A 21608-nucleotide genomic window follows, 5' to 3' on the forward strand; every position below is an offset into this window, starting at 1 on the left:
CCTTCCCCGGGCGATATTTGATGGTGTAACAGAAGTCGGCGAGTTCGATACGCCAGCGAGTGATTTTCTCGTTCTTAATGCGCTGGGCGTGTAAGGTGTCGTACATGAACGCAACGCTTTGCTGGTCCGTGATGATTTGGAAGCACCGCCCGAGTAAGTACGGGCGCCATCGCCGAATAGACTCGACGATCGCATACGCTTCCTTTTCAACGGACGAGTGTCTCCGCTCAGCGGTGGTAAGAGTCCGTGAAAAGAAAGCCACGGGACGTCCCCCTTGGGAGAGGGTCGCCGCGATGGCCTGATCCGAGGCGTCACTTTCGAGGACGAACGAGCCGCTCTCGTCGATTGTCGCCACGGCGGCTCGGGCGATGTCGGCCTTAAGGCCTTCAAAGGCCGCCAATGCGGCCGGACTCAGGGGGAAGGTGTTGCAGGCCACGAGGGGGCGAAGTTTCGCGGAGAAACTTTGCACCCATTTGGAGTAATGGGCGAACAGCCCAAGGAAGCGCTTCAGGGACGCCCGATCACAGGGAGGGGCCATGTCGAGCAAAGGTCGCAGACGCTCCTTATCCGGAGCGACAGAGCCATGGGGAACGGTGTACCCAAGAAGATCTATCGTGCGTAGGGAGTATTGGCACTTATCCTCGTTCATAGTTAAGTGATACCGCTGCGCGACCTCAAGGAAGTGCTTCAGATTAGCATCATGGTGCCCTTGGTCATATCCACAAACCGTAAGATTATCGAGGTAGACGAAAATATCGGTTAAGTGCTCCCGCGCAACGAGGTCATCCATGGCCCTCTGGAAACAAGCGACCCCGTTCGTTACCCCAAAAGGCAATCGCGTAAATTGGTACAACCGCTGCCCCGACTCAAATGCGGTATAGATACGATCCGCCCTAGAGATAGGGATCTGGTGGTATGCACTACGGAGATCGAGAGTGCTATAGACCGAATACTGGGACACCTGTTGCACTAGCGCGTCCATCCCCGGAAGGGGGTAGGCATCCAGCTGTGTAAAGCGGTTAATCGTTTGGGAATAGTCGATTACCATGCATCTGCGATGGGCCTCGCTGCGCACCACCAAGACCTGGGCGCGCCACGGCGACCTACTAGGTTCTATGATGCCGTCTTTCAAGAGCTGAGCCGTTTCGTCCGCAATGAATTGCATGTCTGCGCGAGAGTAGCGCCGTGATTTCACCGCGACAGGGGTGCAGTCGGAGGTTAGATTGGGGAACAGCGAAAGCGGCTGGACGTCCATTTGCGCTAGGGCGCACACCGCAAGCGCGTCGTCCGCCCCCACAACAAGCGTGTCAGGCCCACCAAACTCCATTACCAGACGTCCATGCAGCTTAAGAAAATCGTGTCCTAACAGAATATCAGCACATAATGCGGGTAAAACCATAAGGTGTACATCAGGGAAAACCCGTCCCTTTAGCACGAGTTTCAATCGGCATTCCCCCTTCGTGCTGAGTCGAAGCCCCTGGGAAGCCATGAAGATCCGTCTCGTAGACCTCCAGATCCGCCATCCATGCCTGAGCACAAGCCGCTGGTCGATAAAACTATCCGTAGATCCTGTATCCACCAAGGCCCGAACACAATGGCCTTCGACCATGAGGGGAATAAGGGCTTGAGCCAGGCCAGACGAGGCTGCTGGGAGCGGGACTGAGCCCCCCGAATGGGTCGGACCAGCCTCGCGGGTGGATCCCTACGCCAGCAGCAGTTTTGCGGTCGTGGCCGGAGTCTGCGTTGACCATGGGGAATCCATTAACGCCATCAGAGGGCTTTCCCAAGCATTCCGGTGTTTCGCGATTCAAAATCTGACAATTCTGACGGGAAAAGGCCTCCGTAGTATTTGCAATCGCCTTTTGACACTTTTGGCAGAAAAAGGCCTCCGTAGTATTCGAAATCGCCTTTTGACACTTTTGGCAGCAGAGGCAGAAAAAGGCCTCCGTAGTATTCGAAATCGCCTTTTGACACTTTTGGCAGCAAAAGGCCTCCGTAGTAATAGAAATCGCATTTGTCGGGGCGTGGGACGCCGTTAACTCGTGGACGACTCGAGGAGAACGTTCCGCTGGGGCTTGGCGAGGCTTCAAAGCCCCGTGCGTGGCCCGGAGTTTGGTCAAGGACACGTCCTTTGTGCCCGATGGAGGATGGGACGGTGGTGGCTGTCCGGTGACGCCCGCCAAGGACGTCTGAGCGCCCAGGGGCCCGCAGAGAGGGGCCCTCCCCTTCGAAGTCGGGTAAGGCGCCGGGTGTCGGGCTCGGCTCGCGGGCTCCGCAATGAGCCCATTCAAGGTCGCCGCGACCGCAACCGCGCGAGTCAATGAGCCGCGAGCCGCGTGCCGTTTTCCTGCACACTTTCGCGTAATGTCCCTTTTGCGAGCACAAATGGCATATAGCGTCTCGTGCCGGACACACGACCCGGGCATGACGTGGCCCCCCACAGAAAAAGCATGCGGCCCCGCGTAAGGCCTTGGGTCTGGTCGTAACGGCAGCCGTCAGGGCTGGGTCTTCCTCCGGAGCATCCCGGAGTTCAGCGAGCGGATCCGCGTCCTCGGCGGTAGCACTCTCTGGCCGGGCGTGTAGTGTGGTGCCCGCCAAGAGGCGCGTGCGATCATAGGTGTTCGATTGCATCCGCGCTTCGGTGTATACTGTCCCTTGCTCGAGCGCCGTAGCGAAGGTCAGGTCGGTCTTCTCTAAGAGTTTGAGCCTTAGTTCCTGGGAGGAGACCCCTGCAATGAAGGCATCTAAAAGACGATCATCCTGAGCCTGCGCGGGAGCCCGTGGCTCCCTGACGCTGTCCAGCAAGAGCTGCCGGAGCTCCTGGGCGTAGTGGTCCATCGCCTCGATGGGTTGCTGACGTCGCGTTTGCAGCAAATATCGTGCATACACCGGGCTTTTTTCCTTTATGTACAGCCGTTTGAGCTCCGCGATGGAGAGGTCATACGTCGCGCATTGAGCGATAGAGTTGTACACCCGGTAGTCGATTTTTGAATGGAGAGTTGCTAGCTTCGTGGCAGCCGTCGGCGCGGTCTCAGGCTCATCAAAAAGATTCTCCAATGTTCTGAGCCAGTGCTTCAGCTGCAAGCCACCATCCGGGGCTTGCGGGTCGGCGCAGAATACGGACACCGTCAGCGTCTTGTTGCCAGCCATGTCGGTAGATCTTAAATGCAATTAAGTGTTGTGGAAAACCAATCAGGTCCACACAACTTTAGTCCAACGGGTTGGTTTAATTGCATTTAGATCATAACATCATCCTGTAAAGTAGAAAATACAATAAGTATACGATATGACATCACATGGGTCCATTCATATCATTCAATGCAAGCAAGCTGGATATTCTATGCAGGCGTACCGTTAGCGAGTCTACCAGATGTAACGTGTCACAGGAGAAGTCTCGGAGCACCGTTCGCAGCAGCGGGTCTTATAGTCACGCCCCTAGCGGTGTCAACGAGCAGCGAGCATCACCCCGGGTTCAGTACGAATACGATTTCACTATATTTATATGTCAGTATCATTCTGTGTAATTTTTTTGTAGTGCACAGGAACTTTTTTCCATTAGTATAATTACATAAATATGTTTATTTACTGATTTTTAAGCATTTCCCCTTTCCAGAAATGCACATTTACGAATTTACTAAACAAATTAGCACCTCGATGTTCCTGATACATTGACATTCTAACTCCCTTTTGAATGCACAACACCCCCAGCCCCCCCCCCCCCAAATGCAATAATGTGTATATATACTGTATGTATACACCAAGTGGAGTGCCATACAAGGTGTTTAAGAGTTGTGAAGGCATCAGGCAGTATCTGTGGAAGACTGAAGATGGTATGGAGGCAAGGAGTGGTGCCCAGTCAATGGACTAGGGTGGAAGGAGTTTATATTCCAAAGCAGGAGGAGGCTGTGACACTTGAGCAGTTTAGACCAATATCATTGCTCGATGTAGATGGGAAGATATTGATGAGTGTCTTTGCGGCACGGCTCTCAGGCTTCATCAGAGGGAATGGTTTTGTGGATGGTTCTGTGCAGAAGGCAGGAATACCAGGATCACTGGGATGCATTGAACACTCGGCAATGGTCTGGCAAGTGTTGCAGGAGGCAAAGAGGCAAAGGAAGGATGTGGCGGTGGTATGGCTGGATTTGGAGAATGCATATGGGTCAGTGCCGCATGCCTTGATCAGGTATGCCATGGATTTCTTTTGGGTGCCACGGAGATTTAGGGATTTTTTGATGGCATATTATGATCAGTTTTGGATGCGGTTTGCAACACAGTCCTATTCAACAGAGTGGCAGAAGTTGGCAGTGGGGATCCCGATGGGATGTACCATCTCCCCGATTTTGTTTGTGCTGGTTATGGAGTTGTTGATACGTGCGGAGAGTGGACGTGGGAAAGAATTGGAGCTAGCCCCTGGTCAGAGTTTGCCAGCGATGTTTGCATTCATGGATGACCTGACAGTTGTCCAATAGTCCGCTGATGCAGCAGTAGAGGTACTGGGACGACTGGAAAGGTTGATGCGGTGGGCAAGAATGGGATTTAAAGCAAGAAAGTCGAGGAGTTTGGTGGTGAGACGAGGAGTGGTGGATAACATGCACAGGTTTGAGCTGGGAGGGGAGGTGATTCCATCATTGGTGGAGGCCCCTGTGAAGAGTTTGGGAAGATGGTATACAGTTGGGTTGAATGATGTGGGAAGGGTGGAGGAGGTGAGGAACAAGCTTTTGAGAGGTTTGAAGAGGATTGATGGATGTGGTTTGCCAGGTAAGTTGAAGGTATGGTGTTTGAAGTTTGGGTTGATGCCACGAGTATTGTGGCCATTGATGATGTATGATATTGCAATTGGGCATGTAGAGAGGATGGGGGTTGTGGTGAGCGGGTTTGTGAGGAGGTGGTTGGGAGTGCCACGCTGTTTGACGAACATTGCCTTTTATGGTCAGGGTGGAAATCTCTGCTTTCCCTTGACATCATTAACCGAGGAGTTTAAGGTGGTGAGGGTGCGGGAGTTCATGATGTTGCAGGATTCAAGTGATGCAGTGGTAAAGAATGCTCTCAGAGAAGAAGGGAAGTCGGAAGTGGAATGCAAGAGCAGAGGTGGATGAGATGGAAGAGCGGTTGCAACAGGAAGAGGTCATGGGGATGTTACAGCTTGGGAAGCATGGCTTGGGTGGATGGAGCATGAGCGATGGGGGAAAGGCATGTGTGAAAGAGAGGATGAAGATGGTTGAGAGGGAGGTGAGAAGAAAGGAGGAGGAGGGGAGATATGTGAAAGCAGTCGGACAGGTAAAACAAGGTGCTTGGACTAGGTGAAAAGGTGTGTGGGTGAGGGCATTGAAGTGGCAAGAGATATATATATTGTCAATTCCTTTTTAGCATTTCTTGCTCGGCTTGGAGTGTGTGGGACAGAAAGAAGGAGGATGTGTGACAGAGTGGCCCAGGTTGCCTTGAAAGGCTCACTTTGGATATGGAGCAAGTTTATGGAGACATGTCGAACGGTGTAGGTTGAGGTTGTGGGTGGTGATTCTTTTCAGCCGAAAGGGGTAGTGACTGAGTGCGGAAGAGAAATGGAGGTGTGTGTGTATGTGTGTGTGTGTGTGTGTGTATGTGTGTGTGTGTGTGTGTGTGTGTGTATGTGTGTGTGTGTGTGTGTGTGTGTGTGTGTGTGTGTGTGTGTGTGTGTGTGTTGCAGGAGTGGGTGTGGTTTTGCATGAATGTGTTTTTGTTTGAGTGGTGCATGTTCTAAGGGTGGTGGTCGGCTTTTTGTTTTTTTTAGTGCGTGAGTGAGTGGATGAGGGGCTTGCTGTGGATTCTGGAAGTGGAGGTGGTTTTGTTGTTGTAGTCTGTGTTCTCACTGTTCTGGGGGTGGGGTTATGTACGCATCCGGGTGTAGCTGCTGCATGTGGAGGGGTATGTGCCCCTGCTGGCCCACCTTAGCTGACCGTATTGAGGTTGAAGGGCCGAAATGGGACGATGCTGAGGACCTCGATTGAGGACCCGGTCAGTGAGGCACACTTGTGACCAGGTGTGCTTTGAAATTATTTATATGCATGTATATATATATATATATATATATATATATATATATATATATATATTGTTACAGATCGCGGTTATGATGTTATAGACCGAGCGGTGGTTTAAAACCGCGACCTAACAAAAACTCACCCGATTCACCCAGACTTTGGCCGGATCGCACCGTAGCTGCCCAATGGGGAAAAGACAAAGGCGACGAATGCAAAGAGGAAAAAGAAGGCCAAGACGAAAGACAAAAGGTTTGAAATATTACTACTGAATTTATTTACTATTTACACACAAGCAACAAAAAGCAATTCAGTTTATTTACAAGTACAAGACGCAGATGACACAGTGCAAATTTAGCTTATCTACAGACTTAACTAACCCAGGACAGCACAAACAGAACACTGACTCACGCGGGGAATTGATGATAGGAATGGCAGAAGGTGGATGGCTGGAGGGAGAGGGAGAGGTCCAAGGGGGGGTCCCGCAGCACAACCGGCGCGTTCAGCAGCCGCCGTTCCTCTTTGGCCCTGCTCCAAACCGCCGTTCAGGCCCCCTTTGGCGGTTGGGTGGTCTTGCGGCTGCGGCCTCTGTCCGCTACGTTCTCAGGACTTGTCTGGTCCAAACCCTCAACTCTTCCTTGCTTCTTTCACTCCTCACCACCGACTCCTCACCGCAACCAACAACCTTGCAACCAACTCCTCAACCAACTCTTCTCCCTCAACAACCCTTCTCTCTCTTTTGCGACCGACTCAGTCCAACCCAGAGTGCATCTCTCTTTACTCACTTCCGGTTGCGCTTTTTATAGCGCCCCCAGCGATCACGCCCCCGGCGCTTTGGACACGCCCATCGGGGGTGCTCACCTCGGCCCTGGTTGGTCGCGCGACCCTCGGGCTCCGCCCTGGATGACGACGGGCGGGCGCGCCCCTCCTCCCCTCTGACGAGGTGCGACACGCCTTTCTTCTCCGACTCAATGCCTCGTGGTTAATGGCGGCAATTGGATCGGAGGTAATTGGTAATCGAGGGCTCAGCAGTGACGAGAGGGGGAATGGAGGTTTTGGGAATGGGAATGAAGGGAATCTATCTCTTTCACTGGTGCAATGGAGTATTTCAATTAATGGAAGACACAGCCTTACACTAATACACAGAATAAGATATAACTGTCAAAAGAAAGGATATATCGTGTCCTGCATGTATGTTTTATGGACTAACTGCGGAAACGCCCTTTGACCTTTATACAACCACAAACGGAGGGAGGAGGGGTGATATTTTACAACAACCTTTTACAACAACATTTTACCACAACAACAAAATAAAAAAACATTCTCATATCCACAACACTGCACCCTCCTCCCCTTAGGCACGTCCCGGGCCTATTACTTTTACCTTAGTGTGGCATGTAGGTGTAGTTCCCTCTACTTTTAGCCTGACCCTGAGTGCGACAGTTTTAAAACATAAATAAATGTGTCCCGCTGCTCCATTGCACCCTGCCTAACAGACTTACGCCCACAGTTAACCGAATTGCGGAATGGTCTTCAAACTACACACTGACGGTGGGAAGCATTATTTACAATTGACGCTATTTTTATTTACAAAACTAACCCAGGACCTGTAATTGTTCTTTCTGGGGGGAGGACAGTCTGCTCTGCATCAATGCACCATGAAAGCACCTATAACGCACCAACACACCCTCAAGCACCAATCAGTGCAGTCACCACTGTTCATCAATAAAATAAATCCAACAAACCCAAACCCTGCAGGTGATCTCTTGCTCTTCGGCTCCCTCTGCTGGTTATTATTTGTTCTTCCAGATGTTGTCATTCTTTTGTTTTGCTTACTGGCGGCCTATTTTCAATAAAGTGTGCCCAATGTGTCCTTTTTTTATTTGATTTTATTTATGGCCCACAGGGCCGAATAGTGTGGTTCACCTGTGGGGCATCGGTGCCCTGTGGCCAAGGTCCGCCAGCAAGATTTCGGGCCCTCATGGCCGGTTCCAGCAGAGGGGCCTTGCCCCAACCCATGGGGTCCATAAGTGGTGCTCGGCCACTGACATGTGGTCCATAACGTGGTGCATCGATGCAGACAGCTGGTTCTGGGAATTTCGGGCGCACAATGGCCGACCCACGCACGCTCCCCTCGGCGCCCAACGGCGCTCAGGTCCTCATGTGGGAGACAAAAAGGGGGGACAAGACAGATGAGCGAGGGGTAAGGTCTCAAGGGTACACGTCAAAAAGGCAATGCAAGGCAAAATGCGTACGGAGGGCGAAGTGAGAAAGCTCGTCCCTACCGTACGTCACCCCCCTGTCACCTAGCCTACCCTTGCCCTTACGCCATATGTACAAAATCTACACATTACCAATTCGTCACTACTGTCACGTCTTCCCCATATTTCCCCTATACCAAATTCGTCACCACAATCCCTCTACTTCAAAAATTTGCCATCATCAATTCATCATCAATCCTCATAAGGAGGAAGAGATGGAATTACGCACAATGTCACACCCACGTCATGATGCGTCTCACATTCCAAACATTTGCACAGTAAAAATAATTAAACATGGCATGGTGTGGAGTACCTGTCACCTCAGGTGAGTGGATGCAGATGGTGCGAGGAGATCCTTCATCCTAACTATCCTCTAAATGATTTTAACACACTTTACACTACCCGGGTTCTTTCTCCGGCCAAACCATTGGCCCTCTTACACTATGGGTTCTAAAAACCAATTCCCATTGGCCAAACTGTGGTGCTTCTCAATTTGGGGTCTCACTCCCCCGATTCATCTCCCGGTGCTCTAGCACAATTTCTGGGCTGCGACGTGTACCTCTCCCAGTGGGTCTACCCACCTGCACACCTCCACCACTGCAGTTGCCACCCGAGCTTACCTAGCTCCTCACCCTAACCTATCTAACTGGGGCAGGCCCCTCCTGGCTCTGTCACCCCACTCGGTGCCCTCTGGCACTGGGCTACCCGGGTCCGTCCTCCGGATCCTCGGGCCCCATCCACAACAACTACTACCGGCTCCCAGAGCCCACCTGCGGCCTCACCTGGCCGACATCCTCACAGTGGTGGAGCGCCCAACCAACTACACACACTAACAGGCTACACGCCCAGCCATTTCCACAACACCAACGCACCCATCCACATACCATTCTGTCACCCGCACCACAGATGCCAATATCCAACTACAATTTACCTGTACCCTCTACCTAACACTTACACTACCCGCCCCGGGTATCCGTGATGGGGGTCCACTCTTCCCCCATTCACACCTTTGCACCATCCACTCCACTCCACAATTTCCACCATTCTCACTCCACTACCATCCATTCCACTACTCCATACCATTTATTCCATACAACCACATACACCTGTTGTTGCACACCTGTGCAATCCTACCTGGTGCCACCTGCACCCTCCTCCTCTTCCTGGACCAGTTGGTCAACACAACACACAATCACCACTACTCCCTCATACACTGCTCCACACACCTGTTCAGTTGCACACCTGTGCAATCACACCTGTCCAATTCTCACCTGTTCAATCCTCACACACACGGCATCATCTCAGCTAACTACTCCCTTCTGAAACTTGCGCTTCCCAGTCGTCCCTTTAAACTATTGCGCTCCCACGTCATTATCATCCACACTAATCTACCTGCGTCCCCACTACAGGTATCAGTCACTAACTAACCTTAACGTTACCTAATGTCAATCTCTTCTAGATCCCTACAATATAACCTAACCCACCCGGGCTAGTTTTCACTGCCATACACCCCATAAACTATAGCTCCTTTGCCCCACGTCTGTGAGGGATGGTGGATTTGCCATCCCACCACATCGGGGGTCTCTCACTATCAATTTTGTACACCTAAATTCCAACCAATCAAAAATTTGCCAATCACTACTCATCATCTGCCAATCATTACTGCCAATCCTTTGCCAATCATCAAATTTTGTTTTTCTCTAATTTTGGGCCCAAAACACTATTACTATCACGATCACCATCATCACAGTCCGCTATATCCTACCCTCGGTGCGTCATGACATCATTAAACTCGGCTTCGTAAAGCCGAGCAATGAATTCGGGTGGTTTGGTTGCCTGCAGGTTGAATCCGTCCGGCTTTCGGTTCAAGGGAGGTGGTTTGGTTGGACCGAGATTCCACGCACCATCTCGGCGCGGCACCTTGCGGTCCCGGGCCCGATGGCTCCATCTCCCCCGGTCGGAACCCCGTCCCCACGAGGGGGCACCGTTCCGCTTCCTCCCACTCGCCCTCGAACCGGACCGGTCGCCTCGCCCGACAAAGCCCGGACTCGACCGTGTGGGGCGGGGCCAAGCCCGAATCGGCAACGACGCTTCGAAGAGAAACGACGCAGCTTCGATCGACGCCGGGCCTCGCACCCAACCAAGCACCCCTCGCACCGAGTGCTCGCATCGGCTATCCGTCGCTCTAACCACTAAACCGGTTACCATCGATGCTTCACTTGCATGCTTACAAGCATACGCTACCCCTTTCACCCTCACAAAACCTGGCGTTCCAACGCCGTCCGTACATTCCACCAACGCTCTCTCTGTTACACACCACACCTCTTGCGCACACTTCGGTCCACACCTCTCCTCCGTTACGTCCTCCGTAACACTCACCATGGGCGTGCACTCTTGCATCCACCCACTAACGCGCTCACATGGGCTCTCCCACACCCGCGCCATGACCAATTCAGGTGTGCTTTCTCGCACACGTTCCACCACCACCTTACTCTCCGTGTCACACTTCGTACACCCCGACGTGCATTCTCGCTCGCACTCGGTTTCACACTCGCGCTCCGATGTGCCCTCTCGCACCTGCGCCACCACCAACTCACTATTCGTGTCACTCGCCGTACACCCCGACGTGCATTCTCGCTCGCACTCGGTTTCACTCCCACACTTTATAACACACCCACTCGCCGACGCACACTTTTTCCTCCCACGCGTGCCATTTCCACTCACACGGGACCCTTCACCAACGCCCGGATGCTTCCTCGATCCCAAGCGCGCGAAAATTCTTTTGTCGCTAAACATCCTCCTGCAAAATCTACCCGCACAATATACAGCACGACTCACCTGGGGGATCCTTTTCTCCACGCGAACCTGCAAACTTCCATTCGGGTTAGCGAGTACAGCATCATGATTTGAGCAGGGACTTTGTACATAATCCATTTCTCCCTGCAATTCCCGGGTTACCTCCGTCATCTCTTCAATTTTAATTCCCGCTACTGCTTTTTCTTTATTAACCTCGGCGACTGTTGGCTTTAATAAAATTCCCTCTACTTCATCGGTCGCCGGCTTTTCCAAACCCCGTGTCGCGATTTCTACCCCCGTCATTGTACCCGTGCTTTCCTCCGCTTCGCTCAACCAGCGCTTTTCGACACGCGTTACCTCCCCGTGCACCCCTGGGACCCTTTCGCCCAACTTGCGGTCTCTGTCCCTCTGCTCCCTTGCCTCCCTATCGGCCCTCATTCCGTTCGTTGTTTCTTTTAGTTCCTTAGTCATTTGAACACCCATGTTGTTAATTTCCCTGTTGGATATGAGCCCCTGGGCATACATTTTGTTTTCTTCATCCCACTGGGTCAAAAATTTCAACATATTTGCAAGAAATGGATCCCAGGCCGTTGGCACCGCGGGCTCGGCTGCCGCGCGCTCGTACGAGGCGCCTTTTTGCGCGCCTGATACCTCGTGCGTGAGAGCGCCATTTTGTGCACCTGATATTCCCGCAACCACACCTTCTTTACTCTCCTCCACCATTTTTTTTCCTAAGTCCTGGGTCGATTCTACCCCGTCTATCTCTCCCACCGGCATCCCGTCGCCTTGAACAGCCATGGCGCGATTTCAAAATTCGGGTTTTGCTTTAAAAAAAAACCAAATTTCGGCAGCTCGTAATTTTGACCAAAATTTTTTTTTTAGATGTTTTAAAAATTTGGTTCGGGACCCGAATTCCACTCCCAGACACCAATTGTTACAGATCGCGGTTATGATGTTATAGACCGAGCGGTGGTTTAAAACCGCGACCTAACAAAAACTCACCCGATTCACCCAGACTTTGGCCGGATCGCACCGTAGCTGCCCAATGGGGAAAAGACAAAGGCGACGAATGCAAAGAGGAAAAAGAAGGCCAAGACGAAAGACAAAAGGTTTGAAATATTACTACTGAATTTATTTACTATTTACACACAAGCAACAAAAAGCAATTCAGTTTATTTACAAGTACAAGACGCAGATGACACAGTGCAAATTTAGCTTATCTACAGACTTAACTAACCCAGGACAGCACAAACAGAACACTGACTCACGCGGGGAATTGATGATAGGAATGGCAGAAGGTGGATGGCTGGAGGGAGAGGGAGAGGTCCAAGGGGGGGTCCCGCAGCACAACCGGCGCGTTCAGCAGCCGCCGTTCCTCTTTGGCCCTGCTCCAAACCGCCGTTCAGGCCCCCTTTGGCGGTTGGGTGGTCTTGCGGCTGCGGCCTCTGTCCGCTACGTTCTCAGGACTTGTCTGGTCCAAACCCTCAACTCTTCCTTGCTTCTTTCACTCCTCACCACCGACTCCTCACCGCAACCAACAACCTTGCAACCAACTCCTCAACCAACTCTTCTCCCTCAACAACCCTTCTCTCTCTTTTGCGACCGACTCAGTCCAACCCAGAGTGCATCTCTCTTTACTCACTTCCGGTTGCGCTTTTTATAGCGCCCCCAGCGATCACGCCCCCGGCGCTTTGGACACGCCCATCGGGGGTGCTCACCTCGGCCCTGGTTGGTCGCGCGACCCTCGGGCTCCGCCCTGGATGACGACGGGCGGGCGCGCCCCTCCTCCCCTCTGACGAGGTGCGACACGCCTTTCTTCTCCGACTCAATGCCTCGTGGTTAATGGCGGCAATTGGATCGGAGGTAATTGGTAATCGAGGGCTCAGCAGTGACGAGAGGGGGAATGGAGGTTTTGGGAATGGGAATGAAGGGAATCTATCTCTTTCACTGGTGCAATGGAGTATTTCAATTAATGGAAGACACAGCCTTACACTAATACACAGAATAAGATATAACTGTCAAAAGAAAGGATATATCGTGTCCTGCATGTATGTTTTATGGACTAACTGCGGAAACGCCCTTTGACCTTTATACAACCACAAACGGAGGGAGGAGGGGTGATATTTTACAACAACCTTTTACAACAACATTTTACCACAACAACAAAATAAAAAAACATTCTCATATCCACAACAATATATATATATGTGTGTGTGTGTGTGTGTGTGTGTGTGTGTGTGTGTGTGTGTGTGTGTGTGTGTGTGTGTGTGTATATGTATGTGTATATATATATGTATATATATAAATATATTGTTGTGGTCTTGAGAAAACACTAAAAAGTAATGGCAACCACTATACAGGTCCCTTAGAATAGTTACTGTATTTCATAACAGACCATATTCTTAGTCCCTGCCCCTTATTTCGGGTAATTATGTCTATATGCTTTGGGAAGTATATATGTGCGTCCTCCATTTACAAGGGAAGCTACCAGGCATTGCACCAGGCTCCCAGGGACACAATGGTGTCTTGGTTCAGAAACCCACCAATCAGGATGAAAGGGGCGCAGTTATGGGCTCCACCAATCGGGAGCCAGGGGACCTCCAAGATTTCCCCCTCCCCCCTTGGAAGGTGAACAAAGGGATTTTAAAGAGATGGATTCTCTCTCTTGGGTGTGGGTGACATCGCAGGCGGTCACGGTTTTTGCTTGCTAGTGTCCCGGGCTCTTGATTCATGGCAGCACAGGTGGTCGCAGTTGTGCTGGCTCTTGTACATTGTGGACACCGCCTATACACCTGCATTGTTACATTCCGGGCCTGTCTGACTCTGCCTGGATTGTTGGCCTAGCACGTGTGCTCCACTCCTGGGGCCTGGGTCACTCTGCCGTGAGGACAATCGACCTCACTCTGCCGGTCCGTGTTTGGATCGTCGTTACCTGCTGGTGCTTCTCAGTGGCAGCAACGGAATGTTTGGCGCCACAAGGAGAGGAGTTTGAGAGCACGTAGCCTTTGTGCTTTCAGGTCCTTCGTTGTTCGTTATCCTCCCCTCCCCCGTGAGAGTGTGCTGGGCCCATGTGATGTTTATCCGTAGTAATTGTAATAAGGCGTAGAATAAGCTAAGTTTCTCCTCCTCATCCCTTTTTCTTTGGTATTAAAATAATCACATTGTAAATATCTGTAAGGAATGTGGAATTTATTGGTTTCATGCTTTAGCATTCACCGTATCTGCTTTGCCTGTTTGCTTCTGGCCTCCCACCCATGCGTAGCATGGGTATTTCTCTAGTAAATAAAATTGTTAAAACATTTTCCTTTCTCTCTGTCCGTATATGTCTCAATTGATCCGCCATGTTCGTATCCAGTTTAACATCGACTGAACGGCTTTAACATTATCCCTGTGGCGGTGACCAACGGTTTCGCTCAGCCCTGTAAATTTCCATCAGGGAACAAACAAAACCACCGGAGGGTACGTATGGTACGTCTCCGATTGGCGTTCGTAGTTGCTGATTCGCATCCTGCTAAGTACGAAGTGCGTGGCAGCCGCAGGTCCAGTAAGTTCGGGAGAGAACGGAGGTTAACCCCCTCGGAGTAAACCCGAACCCCGGACCGTAACACATTCGGTGTCGTGGAGCGGAATTCCTCCGAGCACCGTAACAAATTGGTGCCGGCAATGAGATTCCACTCCGGATACCGTAACATTTGGTGTCTGGATTGGGATATTGGAATTCCCCTCCGGAGACTGTAACAAAATATATACAGTCACTTGAAAAAGTAAGTTCACCCCATGGCAAGTTTTGACTTTTTCAACATATTTCAACATACAGCTATTTGATCTTCATTTCAACAATATTGATAGATAAAGGTGATATAATATAACAAATATCATGAAACATTTACATTTTGTAGTCCATTGTATAATTTAAATAAACATAAATGCAAATTTCGCATGTGGAAAAAGTAAGTACACCCCATGAAATGTTTTTAAAATCTTTTTAACATATGTGGACATATCAATATTTGATCTTCATTTAAACAGTATCTATAGATAAAGGTGATTTTTTTTTATAGATAAAGGTGATCTAATTGAACAAAAAACAATGAAAAATTGACTTTGCAATAATTTATTCAACAAAAAATTAACAGAGATGCCATTTCCTTCTGTGGAAAAAGTAAGTACACCCTTGGCTCTAATTGGTGGTATTGCCTCCTTTGGCAGAAACAACCTCAAGTAGGCGTTTCTTATAACTGTCGTTGCACCTGACAACTCTCTCTTGGGTGTGGGTTAGGGTCTCTCTTGGGTCTCTGACATCGACTGGGAGAAATTTTTACCCACTCCATGTAGAATTCTTTCAGCTGTGTGATGTTTGAGGGGTTTCTTGCATGCACAGCTCGTTTCAAACCCCTGTTCGTGTTTCCTTCCTCTCTCTCTCTACTGTTCCTTTTGTTCTGTTGTGTCCTGATCTGTTCAGTGTTGTAGCTCTTCCACAAGCCTTGACTCTATACAAAAAAGTAAAGTTGAAAATCTGACGGTGCCATGTCATGGCTGGTGACCCTTTTTGTGGTGTTACTCTAATGACCGGCTCTTACTCTCAGGATCGTAATAGTGCACCCAACTCGCATCTCCAGTCAGTCATCCTAACTCTAATCTCCAATCATCTCCGGTCATCTCATCTCCAGTCAGTCATCCCGTCTCTCATCTCCAGTGCTTCACACTTCACAACACTGACGATGTCGTGCTGCCCTCTGCCATCTTGACTGACGTAGCCCTGGGACATTTAGTATCAGAATCATGAAACTTCGCACCCAGTGGCGGACGAACTCATATACATACCTTGCTTTGTTTCATTCTGATATCTTTACCTGTTTTGGAGAAAAAGTGTAGGAGGCATTACTTTTCAACATGCCCTCATATAATATTGTGTACAGTTTGGTCACCACATATGAGGAAGGACATAGCTGCCATATAGAGGGTTCAGCATATACATACTGGATTGATTTCAGGGATATATCTAGACTAAGCTATGAGGAGTTGCTGAAGGAGACAGGACTTTATACATGATAAAGGAGGTGATTACGAGGGGATTTAGTGGATAAGTTAGTGCAGCAGAGTTTTTAAGCAGAATGGACAGTGTTAGGACCAGAGCATTAACTTGAGGCTAGAGAAGATGAGAGTGAAGACTATATTAAGGCAGGGGTTTTCAGTCGGTGAGTGGTTAATGCATGGAATGGTATCCCTCAAAACGTAGTGGCAGCAGAAAGAGTAGATAGGTTTAAATTGGAATTAGATAGGTACCGATATGCATTGGAGTTAGAGGGATATTGGCGGTACTTGTAGGTAGCGTACATGTGGATGGGTAATAGTGTCTGCTGTTTGTGTCTTGTGTCAAAATTCCTTGTTTTGAGATTTGTTCAGATTCAACTGAAGTTCAACGTAAAGTTCCCCAGCAAGTTCAACGGAAAGGTTGGTCACTTGTTTGACAACAAGTCAAAATTCCTTGTTGTTATTGCTTATCCTACTCTAATCCCCAAAATATTGAGAGTAGAGTGCACGTGGTCGTGTTCCCATTCTGTCGGCCAGAATCCTTTCCTTCTCACTTCTCAGACTCATCCGTTCCTATGCACAAACTTATCACTCTAAAGGGAATTCAAACTGCAACAGAATAAAAAGTGGTTCCGATGATAAGCATTTTCACTTAAAACACAGCAAACAACAATCAACAGTAATAAAACGTTCAGAGTGAATTGAGGAGAAGGCAGCAAAACTGTCAGTGACGGCAGCAGTAAACAATTCTCCATGGGAGAAAAAGAGTTTATCGGCTGTGGGGGCAGCCCATAAAAGTCAGAGAACAGGAACAGAAGTTTATTATGGAGGCCATCACCATGGCAGCCAGTTTGTCGGCAGCAATGATGTTCAGTAGGCTGGCTGCGATGTTGGTGATGACAGATGGCTGCAGATGATGGCGAATGGTTTGGCAGCAGGGGAGAGGTCGGCCTGCTCGAAACCCACTCTTCCCCCATCTGGGAAGGAAGTGATGGTGCGCCCAAAAATTTCAAGGGCTGATGTGGCCTGACCTGACCTTCCTCACTGGTAGAGAGGGTGACTGACTTTGACACCTCCTCTCATCTGACATTTTGGGGCTCAATGGGGCTTCTCAAATGCCAATTACAGCCAGCTCCTGGTTTGAGAACGGGTTATGTTCCTGGACACTGTTCTCAAAACGAAATGGTTCTGCAACCGGAACACACTAGAATTTGATTTAAACCAACATATACAGTATAACACCATATTAACAGGTAAAAAATGTTAGTAGTCATTAAGATGAATTAAAAACCATAGAGTACCGTAAAGTGGGTTGACTTTGAACACTTGTTACAAGGTTCATTTGGATGATTTTTTTTCGCAGAAATGTGTTGTAGCTTTTTTAATGTAAAAAAAAAAATTAATTGTATTAAAATATATATCTATTTTTTTAAGTTGATTTTTTTTAAGTTGTAAAAAATATATATATTTAATATTTTTTATTTTTTATTTTATTTTTAATTAATTTTTTAATTATTTAATTTTCTATACACAAAGAATTAAGTTAAGCACCCCTACCCAACGAATTAAGGTAAGCACCCCCTAATATATATTCTTTGTGTATATGTATACATTGGCATATATTCTCAGGTATGTGAGATCAAATAATGATTGGTATGACATTAGCAATTATCCATTGATGAAATTGAGTGATCAAAGTGAAAAAAGTGATTGGTTGAGTCAGTGATCCGATCACGTGGGTCCTACACACGTTATTGACGCAAAGATCGCTAGAGGTCTTCTCAGAACAATGACTGTACGTTAGAAAACATAAACGTCATCCACACTGTCCGTGATGGACCTATAGCTCCATACTTAAATTGAGGTGAAAATATGCCTAAAATTCCCAAAAAATTTCACCTTAAATTATTCAGAATAAAATATTGAAAACGGCATGATTGTTATGTTTTTATGTGACCATAATATCACTTCTCCAGAAAATATAGCAATATCATGGGTATATTACACTGTTTTGACGACAACAAACTTGTAATGTGCGAGGTTGTAAAAAAACGGGGGGGGGGGGGGGGTGCTTAACTTAATTCTTTGTGTATATATTAATTTTTCATTTAATTTTTTTCATTTAATTTTTATTAAAATATTTTTGTTTAAGTTGTAAAAAAATAAAATTTCAACTCCTAAACAGTTCAAAGCCCTCCAATTAGGGTAAAACTTTGAATATCATCACTTGGTAGGTGTTCAAACCTGGTGAATCAGTAGGTGTTCAAACACGCCCCAAGTACGAGGTGACTTTGAAAGCCTGAATATCAAAAAAAATCATAAACTGATGATCTCCAAATTGGGGTGTTGGAGAGGTCACACCCTGGAGGGGAATTAAAGCCAGTAATTTTACACATTTGTTTAAGTTCTTCAAAATTGTAAAAAAAAAAAAAGAAAAAAAAAAACCCACCCCATTCAATATCTACTTTAAAATTTTTTAAATTTATATGACTGTAAACTGTGAAATAAACGTGACAATAATTTCATAAGTGAAAAAAGGAAAAAGGGTCTGTAAATGAAAATTTACGTAAAAAACCGTAAACGCGTCCATAAAAAGTAAAAACCTCAATCAATATCTAGCATTTGAAAATTGTAATTTATATGATGATAAACTATGAAATGAAAATCTAAAATGAAAATTTATATGATTCTATGATTTCTTTTTTTATCTCCAATTGTTTATTTGTTCTATGCTTAATTTCAGAGTACATTGAGACATTAAACTGCGTAAATTTCAATAAAAACTGGAAAAATTGAGGTGTTCTAAAACTTTTGCCCGGTAGTGTGTGTATATATATATGTATGTATGTATATATGTATGTATGTATATCCATTTGGGCAACATGTAGCATAAATGCTATCCCTGCACCTCACTAATATTCATTTCATTTCACCCATTTCATACTTGCCATGTCAAATTGCTTTGCACCTGAAAACAGGGATGCTGTTTTCAGCTATATCTACTGTATGTCTCATCACAGCTGCTGGCTAACGCTATGCTCTTTATGGGGGTCAACCTTGTGGGTGTGTTTGTACGCGTGGCAACGGAGCGCACCCAGCGCCGTGCCTTCCTCGCTGCCAGGGACTGCATTGAGCAACGACTGAACATTGAGGATGAAAATGAGAAACAGGTAAAGTCCAAGTTCTGTATGTACTATGAGCTTCAATGCACATGCGATATAAAGCTCATGATGTGGAAAATAAATCTGGACAACCTGAACTGACTTTTTTGCCTCTGTCATTGAGCTTAGCAAGATGCGTATGTGCACAGGGAAGCCAAGCAGGTTCCATGTCCATTATGTTCACGTTTCTCTTTGAAAAATTCTGCAATGAAATTCCCGGTGCCCTGGATGCTGCATTTTAATGTTTCTAAAGTTTATTGAGGGATCTTAAGTTGTTATGCCACGAATTGCTGAGAACATTATTTTTTCAATACACTCCCACGACTTGGATCTCCTTGACTCGTAAAAGGATATTGAGGCACATGATGATGACGATTGAAGTTATCTACAGTTCCCAAGGACTCTTCTATGCAAACGAGTGCAATACACATGTACGTCATCCACTTCAATCCAAACTGACATCAGTGATGACTCTGACATAAGGCAAATTAAGCATTTGATAAGAGTACCATTCATTAAATGTGGAGTCAAACAGTATCTGGGATTAGACAAACATTGCATTGAAAGGTTTACTTTTTATTGTTACCTCCACCACCGAAGGTGGATGGAGGTTATGTTTTCACCCATCTGTTTGTTTGTTTGTGAACATGATATATCAAAAAGTTGTTGACGGATTCAGAATAAATTTGGTGGAGAAGTTCGGAATGTGACATGGAAGAAATGATTAGATTTTGGTGAAGATCTGGATCTGGATACGAGAATTATTTTTTTAAAATCATTTTTCACCATATAGGACAAAATGACAAAAACGATATATATATATATATAGCAAGATATCTCAAAAAGTTGTGGACCGATTTTGACAAAACTAGGTGGAATGCTCGATTGGGTTTATATCTGGTGACTGAGAAGGCCATGACATTTCGATAACATCAGTGTAATGTTCATCAAACCATTGGGTGACCACACGTGCTCTGTGGATGGGGGCATTGAGGGGTTTCCTCATGCAGTCATGCTAACCATAATTATAGGCAACCAGGCCTGTGCAGCAGCATTTTTATACATGACCCTAAGCATGCTGGGATGTTATTTCCTGAATTAACACAAAGTCCACACTTGTGTGGAAGCCGTTATTTGGTGTACCTCATTTACCCAGTGTGTTTACTTTTATCTTTTGTCCACTGCCTGCACATGTGCTTTGTGTTATTTTAATGTTTGAGATTTTAAAACATTTTTATTTACTAAGGTGTTCCCTAATGGAGATCAACTTATTGCGTGACCATGCATTTTGCCTTAAGGACCAAGATGCATGTGTACTTTCTTTTGGAAAAAGCTTGGCTCGCAGAGGAGCTGGAACATAGAACGAATAAGGATGTGACAGAACAAAAGGAACAGCAGAAAAAAGGGAGAAATACACCAACAGCAGGGATGACGGACAAAATAGGATATTTGAATAAACAAGTTAACAGGGATATTGGGAGGAATGAGGGGAATGGAAAGACTCACGGGATGGACAAGGTGGATACAGAAGCAAACTCTAAGGAGGAAATATTGGAAATTTGGAATGAGGTCGGTTTTGGGAGGGTTAATGGGAATAGAAAAGATTATGGTTTTGGGTGGGGGATGATCTGAGATGGTGGCGAACAGCTGACTTGAAGACTTGGAAGGATGAATGAGATGTCAGGGATTGCATTGAGCAACGACTGAGCATCGAGGATGAAAATGAGAAACAGGTAAAGTCCAAGTTCTGTATGTACTATGAGCTTCAATACACATGCGATATCAAGCTCATGATGTGGAAAATAAATCTGGACAACCTGAACTGACCTTTTTGCCTCTGTCATTGAGCCTAGCAAGACGAGTATGTGCACAGGGAACAAGGAAACCAAGCATGTTCCATTTCCATTATGTTCACGTTTCTCTTTGAAAAATTATACAATGAAATGCTTCGGTGCTGCATTTGAATGTTTTGAAAGGCTTTGTCTGACCATATACTTTGGTGTTTGGGCTCAAGTGTGTGTGTTCAGGTTTGCACAATATTGTTGTTTTTTTAAACGTTTTTTTTTTTCAAAATCTTTTTTTCCAAAAAAAAAATCAAAATCAAAAAAATTACAAATATATCTCAGACGTAAGCTTCAAATGTTTGATTCAACGGTGTCTCCGTAGGTTGTCATAGTTTTCTTTTGAGAGATATCTGAAAAATGAGCAGGTTGAAGTTATCTCATTCAGAGAAAAAGGAGAAATAGCAGCTACGTCGGAATGTTTTGCTTACGATGGGTGAATATGTGTATTATGAAAAATAATTAATGTAGTTTACAATAATGCAATCTAATCTTCTTCTG

At 47.0% G+C, this 21608-nt stretch overlaps 1 protein-coding gene across 1 annotated transcript in view; it reads left to right on the forward strand.

Annotated features, from left to right (window-relative positions):
- The window catches only part of ADCY1 (adenylate cyclase 1), a 270713-nt gene that overhangs the window by 48214 nt on the left and 200891 nt on the right, over positions 1-21608 (forward strand). The window contains exon 3 of the mRNA XM_068126368.2: positions 19126-19275. Within this exon, the coding sequence (XP_067982469.2) occupies positions 19126-19275 (150 nt within the window). The remainder of the gene's footprint in view (positions 1-19125; positions 19276-21608) is intronic.

Source organism: Myxine glutinosa, chromosome 10 (genome assembly GCF_964187855.1).
Source record: "Myxine glutinosa chromosome 10, kmMyxGlut1.1, whole genome shotgun sequence".
NCBI lineage: Eukaryota > Metazoa > Chordata > Myxini > Myxiniformes > Myxinidae > Myxine > Myxine glutinosa.